This window comes from Mustela putorius, unplaced genomic scaffold (genome assembly GCF_011764305.1).
Source record: "Mustela putorius furo isolate JIRA1106 unplaced genomic scaffold, ASM1176430v1.1 tig00000151_pilon_pilon_pilon, whole genome shotgun sequence".
Classification (NCBI taxonomy): Eukaryota; Metazoa; Chordata; class Mammalia; order Carnivora; family Mustelidae; genus Mustela; species Mustela putorius.
In genome coordinates, this window is record NW_025421296.1 from 12089935 (window position 1) to 12104866 (window position 14932).

A 14932-nucleotide genomic window follows, 5' to 3' on the forward strand; every position below is an offset into this window, starting at 1 on the left:
CACCTAAGAGGGAAGGAAAAAAAACTGAGAAATACTTATGAAGTTCACAGTACAAAGGCAGAGAATCATTAAAAGACTGAAACCTAATTATAGGACTACAAAACCCTTCCTTCCCCCATGCCTCACCATTGTATTACTAAAAGCCTATTGAGTATATTTTTATCCTTTCGTCTGGTACATCATGTCCAGCTATGAAGAAAAAATTATAAGGCATATTAAAAGGCAAAAAAACACAATTCAAAGAGAAAGAGCAAGCATTAGAAGCAGACATGGCGGGACAGTTGAAATCAGACTGGAAATTTAAAATAACTATGATTAATATCCTAAAGACTCTAATAGATTACATAGGTAACGTGCAAGAACAAGCAGAAAGATGGGATTCCTAAGAAAGAATCAAAAAGAAATGCTAAAAATAAAAACACTGTAACAGGGGAACCTGAGAGGCTCAGTCAGTTAAGTGTATAACACTTGGTTTTGGCTTAGGTCATGATCCCATGGGTTCTAGAATCAAGTCCCACATTGGGTTCTGCACTCAGTGGGGAGTCACCTTGAAGATTCTTTCATTCTGCCTCTCCCCTCACTTATGACACACAGGCACACACTCTCTCTGTCAAATAAATAAATAAAATCTTTAAAAATTTAAAAAATTATAACAAAAGCAAAGAATGCCTTTGATGGACTTATTAGTAGATGCTACACTGATGATAAAGAATCTCTGAGCTATCAAAGAGATATCAATAGAACCCTCCAAAGCTGAAAAGCAAAGAGAAGAAAACTGAAAAACAAGGACTCTGGGACAGCTAGAAAAGGTGTAACATACACATAATGGGAATACCATGAGAAAAAAGAAAGAAAGGAACAAAAGAAATATTTGAAATAATAATGACTAAAAATTACCCTGAATTAATGTCAGACATCAAACCAAAGATCCAGGAAGCTTAGAGAACACCAAAAAGGGTAAGTGCCAAAATAAAAAAATTTTAAATGCCTGTTTAGGTATATCATTTTCAAACTATAAGAAAACAAAAATAAAAGAAAAAAATCCTGAAGAAATAAAGAGAAAAAAGAAAACTATTTATAAAGAAATGAAGATAAAAATTACATCTGACTTCTCAGCAACATGCAAGCAAGAAAGAGTAAAGTGAAATATTAAAAGTAGAGAGAGAAAAAACACCAAAGCAGAATTATGTACCCTAGATTTCATAGATATGAAATTATCTATCAAAAGTGAAGGAGAAATACAAACTTTCTCAAACAAACAAAAATTGAGAAAATTTTTGTTGCCAGTAGACCTGCCTTATAGGAATTATTAGAAGTTCTTACAATAGGAAGGGCAATATGACAGAGAAGTAGGAGCCCCTGTTGCAACTGGTCCCCTAAAGGGAGCTAAATATCTATCAGAACATTCTGAACACCCATAAAATCAGCCTAAGATATAAGATTATACACTTCTGGATCTCAGTGGGAGCAGAGACAGCAGTGGAGAAGTAAAGCGGAGTGGGAACACTTGGACTGATATCAGAGGATAAAAAGAAGGGGGAGGAGCCACCTGAGGTGACCGATTAGAAAGTAATACCACAGTTTGAAAGTGCCTTGTATTGGGCACAAGCATTAACTTGGAGTCCAGTTTAAAGCACTCATATAAAAAAAATAATAATAATAAAAAATAAAAATCTTAAGGGGAAACTGGTAGAATCAGGTGGTCATGGGCATGGGCCTAAGCCCACAGTCACAAAATGGTCACCGCTGGTGACCACCCATCCCAGAGAGAGCTGGGTAGGGCCTCCAGTCCATTGTCTCTGAGCCCGTGGCTTTCCACAGCTTGTACCACCGCTTAAGCTGGGCACATTCTCTCTGGCACCAGAGAGAGCCAGGTGTGGGGGCCGGCTCAGTCTCTGGACCTGCAGCCTTCTACAACCTGTGGGGCCGCAGGTTCTGAGCGTGCCCAGCCCGGGACTGAGAGAACCCCCGCTGACTCGGGTTGGGTTCCCTGGGTCGCCACCTTCTGTGGATTGCAAACCGCAGGTCTGGGCACACCCAGTGTGGGCGTGGACCCCAGATAGCAGTCCCAGCAACGGCAGTCACCCAGGTTTGGGCTCACCTGGACCAGACCAATATCGCTAGCAGTTTTAGTGGCATGGAGGTACAAAGCCCAGCAGGGGCCTTGAGGGACTACTGAGACAGTGGCTGGGGGTGCACACCACCTTTGGAGATTGCGGTGTTCAGTGGAGTTTGCGGAGGGAGAGTCTGTGTGTTCTGGACCACTCAGAGGGGAGCAGACTGAGGCTTCACTCTGAGGCAGAGGTATGGGTGCAGACAGTTTGCTTTCTGCCAAACCTCCTAAAAGCCACAAAATGCCACCAAAGAACAAAAACCCCCAGAGAACAAAAGCCTGAAAAACTGGTTTTCATAGAGCCAAGCTCCTTGATAAGGGGCAGGGCAACTCAGCCCAAGTAGAACTGACTGAAAAACAATGTGGCAGTCCCCTCCCCCAGAAGAAAAGCCAAAAGAACAAAAAGAAAACCACCACAGGGTCCCCATAAAATTCTAAAACCCCAACATCAGGGGAAAAGAACATATTGAGCTCCCAATATTGCCCCCAAACATGTATATTTCATAGGTACAGCTTTTCATTTTTTTTTTAATTTGCTCTCACAATTCCTGTTCTTTTAATTTTTTTAACCTACTTACCACTACACCTAGAGGTTTAATACAATATATTCCATAATAACTTTTTAACTTAAACTTTTTTCATACATATACCTGTGTTTTCCTTTTCTTTTCTTTTCTTTTTTTTTTAATACATATGGATACAAGCTTCAAGGAAATCCTTTTTCCCTATTCAATACTACCCCTATATATAAACTAGTTTTAATTTCCCTGTATCTCTGGAAAGTTGAGTCCTTTAACAAAGATAACAAGAGTCACCCAGGAAGGACCGAAATATTCCTTGCCCATACTGAGGGTTTATAACCACCGTCCCATGTTTTTCTTCTGTTGGTGTTGCTGTGTATTTGTTTTTGTTTTTGTACTATATAAATCTTATTCTTGGGGTTCATTTTGGCTGGGTTTTTCTTTTTTTTTTTTTTTTCTTGTCTTTAATTTTGTCAGTCTTTTTCTTTGTTCATTTTTGTTTAGGTACTTTGTAAATCTTACCTTTGGGGCTCATTCTGGCTAGGTTTTCTCTTTTTTTCCCTTTTTCTCTCTCTTTTTTCTTTTTCCTTTCTTTTTGGTGCTGACTACAGATTGCTCTGAAACATTCCAGGGTGCAACTTGCCTAGGTCATGGTTGATATATTCAGCTATATATCCCCTCAACGACCTCTCACTAAAATGACTAGGAGGAAGAACACTCAGTAGAGCAAAACTTGAGAGGCTGTACCCTCTACCACAGAAGTACTGGATATGGACATGAACAGTATGTTGGAAAGGGAATTCAGGATAACCATTATCCAGGCAATGGCTAGGCTGGAGAAGACCATTCCTGGCAACATAGAAACTCTAAGGGTAGAAGTGAGAGTCAATCTGGCAGTATTAAAAAATGCTATCAATGAGATCCAAACTAATCTAAATACTCTAACAGCTAGGATAGACAGATTGAATTAGTGATCTAGAACACAAACTGACAGAGAAGGATCAGGAGGATGCCTGAACAAACAGCTTAGAAGTCATGAAAACAGAATTCAGGAAATAGGGGAGCATGGTGGCTCAGTGGGTTAAAGCCTCTGCCTTCGGCTCAGGTCATGATTCCAGGGTCCTGGGATTGAGCCCCCACATTGAGCTCTCTGCTCAACAGGGAGTCTGCTTCCTCCTCTCTCTCTCTGCCTGCCTCTCTGCCTGCTTGTAATCTCTGTCAAATAAATAAATAAAATATTTTTTTAAAAGTCAAAAAAAAAGAATTAGGGAAATAAATGATGCCATGAAATATTCTAACATCAGAATTACTGGGATCCCTGAGGCAGTGGAGAAAGAAGACTAGAAGGTATAATTGAACAAATTCTGGATGAAAATTTCCCTAATCTGGGGAATGGAACATTTTTTCACGTCCTACAGGCAGAAAGGGTGCCCCCACCCCGAGATCAATAAGTCTAGAAAAACCTCCAGACACTTAATTGTGAAATTCACAAATCATAATTTTAGACAAGAGGTCTTAAGAGCAGCTAGGGGGAAGAGGAAGGACCATCAGAATAACATTAGAGCTGTCCACAGAAACCTGGAAAGTCAGAAAGGGCTGGAAAGACATATTCAAGGCACTAAATAGAAAAACATGCAGCCAAGAATACATTATCCAGCAAGGCTGACATTCAAAATGAATGGAAACATAAAGAGCTTCCAAGACTGGCAAGGTTTAAGAGTATGTGACCACCAAGCTGGCACTACAAGAAATATTAAGGGGGGGTTCTATAAAAGAAGAAAGAACCCAAGAGTGACATTGAACAGAAATTTACAGAGACAATCTATAGAAACTAGAACTTCTCAGACAGTATGATGTCAATAAAAACTTATCTTTCAATAATCACTCTCAATGTGAACAGACTAAGTGCTCCCATAAAACTGCAAAGGGCTGCAGACTGGATAAAATGACAGAACCCATTCATATGCTGTCTTTAAGAGACACATTTGGAAGCTAAAGATTTATCTAGACTGAAAGTGAAGGGATAGAGAACCATCTTTCATGCCAATGGGCCTCAAAAGAAAGCTGAAATAGCAATTCTTCTATCAGATAAACTAGCTTTTAAGCTAAAGATTGTAGTCAGAGATACAGAAGGATACTACATCATTACTAAAGGGTCTATCAACCAAGAATATCTAACAACTGTAAATATTTATGCCCCAATATGGGAGCAGCCAACTACATAAGACAACTGTTAACCAAAATAAAGTTATATTGATATGAATACATTAATTGTAGGGGATCTTAACACGCCATTCTCAGTAATAGGCAGATCATCTAAGCAAAAAAATCAATAAAGAAACAAGATTCTTGAATGACACATTGGACCAGAAGGACCTCATAGATATATACAGAACATTCCACTCTAAAACAGCAGAGTAATTCTCCTAAAGCACACATGGAACTTTCTCCAGAATAGACCATATACTTGGTCACAAATCAGGGCTCAACTGATACCAAAAGACTGAGATTATTCCCTGCATATTCTCATATCACAATGCTTTGAAACTGGAGCTCAACCACAAGGAAAAGTTTGGAAGGAATTCAAACACCTGGAAACTAAAAACCACCTTGCTTAAGAATGCTTGGATTAACCAAGAAGTCAAAGAAGAACTTAAACAATTCATGGAAACCAATGAGCATGAAGAAACTTTGGTCCAAAATCTATAGATACAACAAAGGCGATCCTAAGGGGGAAATACATAGCCATCCAAGCCTCCCTCAAAAAATTGAAAAATCCAGAATACACCAGCTGTCTCTACACCTTTGTTGTTGGAGAATCAACAACAAATTAAGCCAACCCCACACACAAGAAGGGAAGTAATCAAGATTAGAGCAGAGATCAATGAGATAGAAACTAGAGATACAGTAGAACACAGCAACGAAACTAGAAGCTGGTTTTTTGAAAGAATCAATAAGATCGATAAACCACTGGCCAAACTAATCCAAAAAAAAAGAGAGAGGACTCAAATTAATAAAATTATGAATGAAAGGGAAAAGATCATGACCAACACCAAAGAAATAGAAACAATCATCAAAAATTATTACCAACAGCTATATGCCAATAAGTTAAGTAAGCTAGAAGAAATGTCTGTATTCCTGGAAACCTATAAACTTCCAAGGCTTAAACAGGAAGAAATAGAAAACCTGAATAGACCAATATCTAGTAACAAAATTGAAGCTGTGATCAAAAACCTACCAAAAAACAAAAGACCAGGACCTGATGGATTCCCTAGGGAATTCTACCAAACATTCAAGGAAGAAATAATACCTATTTTCCTGAAGCTGTTTCAAAAAATAGAAACAGAAGGAAGACTTCTAGGTTCCTTCTATGAAGCCAGCATTACCCTGATCCCCAAAGCAGGCAAAGAGCCCAACAAAAAGGAGAATTTCAGACCAATATCACTGATGAATATGGATGTCAAGATTCTCAACAAGATCCTAGCTAATAGGATCCAACCGTACATCAATTGCACTACTGGGTATTTACCCCAAAGATACAGATGTAGTGAATAGAAGAGTCATATGTACCCCAATGTTCATAACAGCAATGGCCACAATCACCAAACTGTGGAAAGAGCCAAGATGCCTTACACAGGTGAATGGATAAAGAGGATATGGTCCATATATACAATGGAGTATCAAGCCTCCATTAGAAAGGATAAATATCCAACTTTTGTATCAGTATGGATGGGACTGCAGGAAACTATTCTGAGTGAAATAAGTCAAGCAAAAAAAGTCAATTATCATATGATTTCACTTACTTGTGGAGCATGAGCAATGACATGGAGGACATTAGGAGAAGGAAAGGAAAAGTGAATTGGGGGAAATCAGAGGGAGAAACAAATCATGAGAGACGGTGGACCCTGAGAAACAAATTGAGGGTTTTGGAAGGGAGGGGCACAGGGAAATGGATGAGCCCGGTGGTGGGTATTAAGGAGGGCATGTATTGGGGTGCCTGGGTGGCTCAGTGGGTTAAGCCTCTGCCTTCAGCTCAGGTCATGATCCTGGGGTCCTGGGATCGAGTCCCGCATCGGGCTCTCTGCTCAACAGGAAGCCTGCTTCCCTTCCTCTCTCTCTGCCTGCCTCTCGGCCTACTTGTGATCTCTGTCTGTCAAATAAGTAAATAAAATTTTAAAAAAAAAAAGAAAAGAGAAAAAGGAGGGCATGTATTGCATGAAGCACTGGGTGCGTGCATAAACAATGAATCTTGGAACTCGGGAAAAAATAAAATTGAATATTTAAAAAAAGAGAAGGAAAATAATACAGGTCAGAAATTCTGATCCATATAAAGAAAGTAAGAGCACTGAAGAAGCAATAAGTGAAGATAAAACAAAAACTTGTATTTTTCTTATTCTTAATTCATTTAACATATAAGTTTATTTAAAAACATAATAATGGCATCAATGCATTTAATTATTTATGTTTATGAATGTATACATAATATATACTTACATGTTCTTACATATAAAAAAATAAAGCAATGATACAAGAGATAGAAGAAAACTGTAGAGCAGACACTAAATAACGTTTTCTTGTAAAGTATCACTGATAAGCTGAGAAAGGGGAAAAAAATGGAATGATGTTCTCAATTGAATGTTCTATTAAAATCACAAAACAGGGGTGCCTGGCTGTCTCAGTCAGTTAAACATTTGTCTTCTGCTCAGATCATAATCCCAGGGTCCTGGGAACAAGCCCTGCATTGGGCTTTTCTTTCTTTTTCTTTTTCTTTCTTTTTCTTTTTCTTTCTTTTTTTTTTTAATTTCTTTTCAATGTTTCAGAATTCTTTATTTATGCACCACACCCGGTGGTCCATGCAATACGTGCCCTCCATAATACCCTCCACCACAATCACCAAACCCCCTACCCCCCTCCCCTCCAAAACCCTCAGTTTGTTTCTCAGAGTCCACAGTCTCTCATAGTTTGTCTCCCCCTCTGATTTCCCCCAACTCAGTTCTCCTTTCCATCTCCCCATGTCCTCTGTGTTGTGAAGAGTCTGCTTCTCCCTCCGCCTATCATTCACCTTGCTTGTGCTCTCTCTCTGTCCTAAAAATAAGTGTAATCTTTAAAAAATAAAATAAAATCACAAAAACAGAGTAAGAATGAAAGAAAAACAGGAACAAAGAATAAAAGAAGCAAATAGAAAACAGTAGCAAATATGGTATATATTAATCTAATTATATCAACAATCACTTCAAACATCAATGGTCTAAATGAGTCAATTAATATTTGTCAGAGTGGATTAAAAAATAACACATGGGCACATATTGCAAGGAGCACTGGGTGTGGTGCATAAACAATGAATTCTGATACACTGAAAAGAAATTTAAAAAATAAAAAATTTAAAGGATGAAAGAAAAGATCCAATATTTTATTTTATCTATATTTTATCTATAATTTTTTTATTTTTATGTTTATTTTATCTATAATAAACCTATTTTTAATATAAAGATACACATAAATTAAAAGTAAATGGATAGAGGAAAATACAGAATTTTAAACTAATCAAAAGAAAGCAGGAATACCTATATTAATTTCAGCCACAGCAGGTATTAAAGCAAGAAAAGATATTTGGGATAAAGAAAGGCATTATATAATGATTAAAATGCCAATTCTCTAAGAAGACATGATAATACTGCATATGTATATGCCTAACAAAAGAACATCAAATTACATGAAGCAAAAATTCATGTTCAATATGTGACAGAATTGCAGGAAAATAGGTGAATCCACTGTCATAGCTGGAGGCTTCAACATCCCTCTCTCAAAAAATGGACAGATCAAGCAAGCAGAAAATCAATAAGGACATAAGTGAACTCAATAACACTGTTGATCAACTACTTATAATTCACATCTATAGATTACTTCATCCAACAATGGCAGAACATACATTCTTCCCCAACTCACAAGAGACATTCACCCAGATAGATCACAGTCTGGGCCATAAAACAAACCTTAACAGATTTAAAAGAACAGAAATCATACAATGTCTTCTCTCAGACCACAGTAGAATTAAACTAGGCATTAGTAACAAAAAGATATCTGAAAAATTCCATTACATGCGGAGATCAAATAACACACTTCTAAATAACACATGAGTCAAAGAAGTAATACAAAGGAAATTTTTAAAATATTTTGAACTTAATTAAAATAAAAATACAATTTATCAAAACTTGTGGGATAGAGCAAAAACAATGCTGAGGGATTTATAACACACTGAATACATACATTAGAAAAGAAGAAAAGTCTAAAATCAACCACCAAAGTTTCCACCCTGGGAAACTAGAAAAAGAAGAGCAAATTAAATCAAATTAGATAAGAAGATTTAGAGCAGAAATCAGTGAAATCAAAAATAAGAAATCAAGAGAAGAAAATCAATGAAACTAAAAGTAATTCCAAAAAATTTTAATCAAATCAATAAGCCTCTAGCCACCCTCACTGAGAAAAAAAGAGAACACAAATTAGTAATTTCAGAAATTAAAAAGCGAATGTCACTACAGATCCCATGGAAACTTAAAATGATACTAAAGGAATGTTACGAACAACTACAACTCTATGTTCACAAATTTGATAGCCTAGGTAAAGTGGACCAATTCCCTGAAACAATCTGCCAAAATTCACAAAGAAGAAATAAAATTTCATTCTTGGAAGATGAAAAAAGTACTAGACATCTGTTGCAAAACAACGTGAATATCCTTAACACTCCTGAAATGTACAATTACAAATATTAAGACAGTCAATCTTGTTATGTGTTTGTTATCACAACTAAACATTAAAATTAAAAAGAAATACATCACCAGCCTGAGAAAGTCCATTTTTTGCTCTGGTTATCTTAGTAACACTTATCCCCTTCAGGAAAATAATTCCATAATTACAAAACATATTTTTCAGGTACATATGATAGTATACTGACTAATCAGGCAAACACTTTTAGACTTCCTTTCACCTTAAATGACAAATATTGCCCTGAGGTGTCTGGTGGCTCAGTCAGTTAAGTCCAACTCAAGTCATGATCTCAGAGTTGTGAGATCAAGCCCCAACTCAAGATCCATGCTCAGCACAGTGCCTGCTTAAGAGTCAGTCTCTCTCTCTCTCTCTCTCTCTCTCTCTGAATCTCCCTGCCCACTCTCACTCTCTCTCTTTCTTAAAGAAAAAAAAAAAAAAAAAGACAAATACTGCCCTAATTCTTTATGGACTCAAAGCTACTCAATATAGCAACAACAACAACAACAATAATAATAATAAAAAAACCAGTAATTGAGACTTTCCTTGTTTACACCACCTAGAACTGATGTCTCCATCTTGAGAGAAAGCTGCCACTTGTCTATAACATTATTTCATACATGGCACCAGTCGTGGCTAGAATATTAAATGAAAGTATGTCTGAGATCAGCTATCATTTATCTATTATGATATTTAGATAAGTAAAGGTTTACTAAGTTTATTAACAGCATATGAGAGGGTACAGAAGCACAGAGATATGTAAGAAAGAGGTTTCTCCAACTGGGGGAAGAAACTGGGGGGAAATGTTTATTCATAAACCTTAAGTACCAAGTACTACAAATAAAGCAAGGAAAATTATTATGTATTTGAAGAATATAGATCCTTTGAACAGAATTTTACAGTAAAATAAGAGACAAGAAAGCAAAAAATAACCTCTGCATCCTGACTAGCAGTGGGTAGGAACAGGACACCTGGCCAAGGTCTCATTCTGGATGAAGCAAATAGGTTGATGAGGAAGAATGTTGGGAATCCTTTTAAGGATGGTAAAAATGCTTGTGAGTTGTGAGAACAATGCTCACACAAGCCTTCACTTTTCACCAAATGTAACTATTCATATATTTTCAAAAATATTTTGACTTCAGAAAATTAACAGAGAATTTATTACACCTTAGTTAAAAACCACAGTGGAATCATCAGCCTCTGCAAATGTTTTACTTACCTACACTCCCTAAAAAAGTTACAATTATTATGTACCTAAGCCTAGTATAAGATTGTATGACATTGTGGAACTCCTCTTAATCTTCACATAATATTTATTAGCATTTATTGCTTTAAAAAGCTAAGATATCACATTTTGGGTAGGAAATATTCTGGATAGAAGAAAAATTTATTTTTGTAAATTACCCACTTAATAATTCTTATATACACTTTTCCTATTCTCTTCCAAAATGGAGGCCAGCAGACACGAGGCAAACAGCTCTTATAGAGTCACCCTGAACTATACAGTACACAGTGACTCTCTAACCCTGAGCAGAGCCTATTTCTCAGCCATATTTACATAAAACTTGAACACACCACTGCTTTTGATCAAATGCTTAAAGTCATTAAGCAGTTCTGTTTTCATTTCCTCATCAAGTAGTAAATTTTTCAAAACTAAAGTAGAAACTGGTGGGGAAAGTGTACACTGACTTCCTTTTCTTAGCTCTGGAATAACTTCTTCATTGGGCACTCAATTGTCTCATGACCTTCTAAAATTTAATTTTCTTGTTCTGATTAAGAGACATTTCAGAGATGCCTGGGTGGCTCAGTTGGATAAGTATCTGACTTAGGTTCAGGTCACGATCCCAGGGTCCCATGATACAACCCCACGTGAGACTCCCCACTCGGGAGTCTGCTTGTCCCTCTCCCCCTGACCCTCCCCCTGCTTGTGCTCTTTCACTCAAACAAATACATAAAATCTTAAGACAAATAAGGAAAGAGGAATTTCATTTGATCACCCTGCAAGTTTAATTGTAGATAAAAACATATTCCTGAATGCCAGTACATGAAATGACTACAAAATATCTAGATGCAACTCTCACACCAGAAGAGGTAATTGGTAAGAAATGAGCAGTTGTTTAATCATTATTTATTCATTTATTTATTTACTCGACATGTATTAAAAGTTCCCTATCCTTAAGCATTTAGGTAAACATATTTTATTCGTGCTTCACGGAGTTAGATCTTTCCTACCTGGAAGTATGGGTTGTCCTTTGTTTAAAACAGGAAATTCTCGACAGATTTCCCCATCCTCTTGATCTTGTGCCAACCATCGTTGAACAGGTATATAAAACTCTTTTCCAGAATTCATGTTCCACAATTGTATCTACAAAGCAACAGCATTTCTTGTAAAAAATGTAAGAATTCTTTACCAAAGAGTCTAATAAAAGTTTCATCCAAGCCTCACACTTAGCTCATAGAAGATCATGTCACATCTTTTTAAATACAAAAAGTTCTTGAATACTTGACAAGAAAAGTGCTAATTTCTTCTTTTATTGTCATCTCAAGTATAATGGCATTTCTTTTATTTTGAAATTTTTCTATTTCTAATTTCTCTATATTGAAATGCTAAAAATACCAATTTCCTCTCAAATTTTCTAAGTGTTAATATTTTCCTATTTAGAAAGAGATTGACAATTTTGAAAAATCTATTACTTCTCTGTTCCAATCCCTTAGTAAATACCTTTTTTATTTCAAAATGATTTTATAAAATGTTAGCATAAGCTTATATTTCATGCATCAGAGATTAAAACTGATAGTTTTTTCTCTGTGGGTTCTCAGCAATGAATGAAATTTAAGCAATAATTATTTATTTGGGTACCTATTATGCCATATTAGATCTATTCCATTTATCCTGGAGTTAAACAAAGATGTTAATAAATTCTATTAGGATCAGATGAATACAAAAAATCAGCAGAAAGTAGAAACTATGATTCCTGATTCTAAAATCTAGCCTTTCATGAATTGGGTACTATTATTGTTTTAAAAGCTTCAGTGAGTGCTATTTTATTTGTTAAATTAATCTTATAGTCTTTAAAATGTCTAAATCAGAGATTTTTCCTATTTTAATATATTTAAGAAATTAGGTTGTTATAAAGAAATATTTTTGATACATAAACTTATTAATTCTCCAGATCTTGGTAAGACCCAGAATGCATTCATAAATTCACACCATGTGTGATTTTGGTACAATCACACTTATAGAAAGGCTTCCTGAGAACCACACAGAATTGCCATGGTTTTGCAAGGCTGCTGGCATCACTATTTGATTTGGTTATTTTAAATAAAGCCCAAGGCAAATTACTTGAGAAGTACAAAATAAACCACCATTTGAAACTTTTTATTTTGTAATCTTCTTAACGAAACTTGAAAGAACCAAGATTAAAGGATTAAAAGTAATGTGATTATTTTATGGGCTGTGGAAATGTTGTATCATTATTGCTATAATGGGCTAAATGTTTTAACTCAAATCCCTTCATGTTATAGGTACAAATTGGCTTACTTTAAATTTTAAACTTCTAAACTATACTATAAGAAGTGTTGGAGGGGATGTGGAGAAAGGGGACCCCTCTTACACTGTTGGTGGGAATGCAAGTTGCTACAGCCACTTTGGAAAACAGTGTGAAGATTCCTTAAGAAATTAAAAATAGAGCTTCTTTATGACCCTGCAATTGTACTACTGGGTATTTACCCCAAAGATACAGATGTAGTGAAAAGAAGGGCCATTTGTATGTCAATATTCATAGCAGCAATGGCCACAATCGCCAAACTGTGGAAAGAGCCAAGATGCCCTTTGACAGATGAATGGATAAAGATGATATGGTCCATATATACAATGGAATATTATGCCTCCTTCAGAAAGGATGAATACCCAACTTTTGTATCAGCATCAACAAGACTGGAGGAGATATGCTGATTAAAGAAAGTCAAGCAGAGAAAGTCGATTATCGTATGGTTTCACTTACTTGTGGAGCTTGAGGAATGACATGGAGGACATTAGGAAAAGTGAATTGGGGGAAATCAGAGGGGGAGACAAACCATGAGAGACTGTGGACCCTGAGAAACAAATTGAGGATTTTGGAGGGGTGGGGGGTGAGGGTTTGGTGGTGGTGGGTATTAAGAAGTGCAAGTATTGCATGGGTGATGCATAAACAGTGAATCTTGGAACACTGGAAAAATTAAATTAAATTTTAAAAAAGAATTAAACAGAAAATACCCAACACATTATCTAGTAACTTAACTTGGCAAAATTAGTAAATTATATAAGTGCTTTATCGAGCTGGAATAAAACTTTGAATCAAGACCATCTCCCTTCTTTACTGATACTCAAAGACAGGTGAGGTAAAACTCAGGCACAAAGTTGCCTTGCAATGAGAGTAATTGTCATACAGAGAGACACAACAGAAACATTCAACCGATTTTTTTGTCTTTTCTCTGCAATATATTATAAAATCTTTTTAGATCCCTGAATCGCTGTCTCAACATCCAGGCTGAATAGAAATGTATAATGAATATAATATTGCTTATTGGTTTTCAATCAAATGAGATGACAGGAGTATTAATGATAATTTTCACAAATTAACTTAAAAAAAGTAAAAGGCACTATTATATATGATCACTTAAGTATCAATTTGATTATTGTACTTCAAAACCCTATATAGCATAAAAGAGAAAATTATTTCATATAGCAGCCATGCAGTAATTTTAAATCTAAAATCTAACTTCTACATTCATATTTTCATAAAATGAGTTTCATTTTCCAATTTCCTTCAGGATCTTTTGTGACTTTAATGCAAAAGTGATGGCATTATTTTTTTTAGATTTTATTTATTTATTTGAGGGAAAGATAGTGAGAAAGAGAGAGAGCTTGAGCAGGGAGAGGAGCATAGGGAGAAGCAGGGTCCCCACTGAGCAGTGAGCCTGTCTTGAACTGGAACCCAGTACCTTGAGAACATGACCCCAGCCAAAGGCAGAAGGTTAACTGACTGAGCCACCCTGATGTCCCAAAGAAGACGGTATTATTAACAACTATATGTATCCATAGATACGTATAACTATGGCTATATATAGATATATCTGCTAATAGAATAAAAGTATTTTTAGGTGATTACTCATCTTCCACAAAATTTTCATTAATTTTCTCACATATTACAAAACTGTAGAACAAGTCTGCCAAGAATATCAAGAGTTTGACTAGATGGTCTTTGCATTTGGAGAACTTGCTTATATAAGTTCATTTATTTTGAAACGACAAAAGATGGAAATACACCATACATGAAAATGGATAATAAGATTTTTGATTTTCAATGTTAAAGATTGTTTGTTGGCAATTGTGGTAATAAGTAAAATTTTTAATTCTGAATAATTTAGAAAGTGTAAGCCTTTTTTTTTTTTTTTTTTTTTTTTTTGCTGTTAAAATGTATCAAGTGGCATTATTTGCTTAGCATGAATAGACCAAATTTGAGAGCTGGCATTCAAGTCTAGAAGATTATTATTT

General features: G+C 35.9%; 1 protein-coding gene across 1 annotated transcript in view; it reads right to left on the reverse strand.

Annotated features, from left to right (window-relative positions):
• The window catches only part of RP1 (RP1 axonemal microtubule associated), a 356998-nt gene that overhangs the window by 229767 nt on the left and 112299 nt on the right, over nt 1-14932 (reverse strand). The window contains exon 6 of the mRNA XM_045075785.1: nt 11629-11761. Within this exon, the coding sequence (XP_044931720.1) occupies nt 11629-11761 (133 nt within the window). The remainder of the gene's footprint in view (nt 1-11628; nt 11762-14932) is intronic.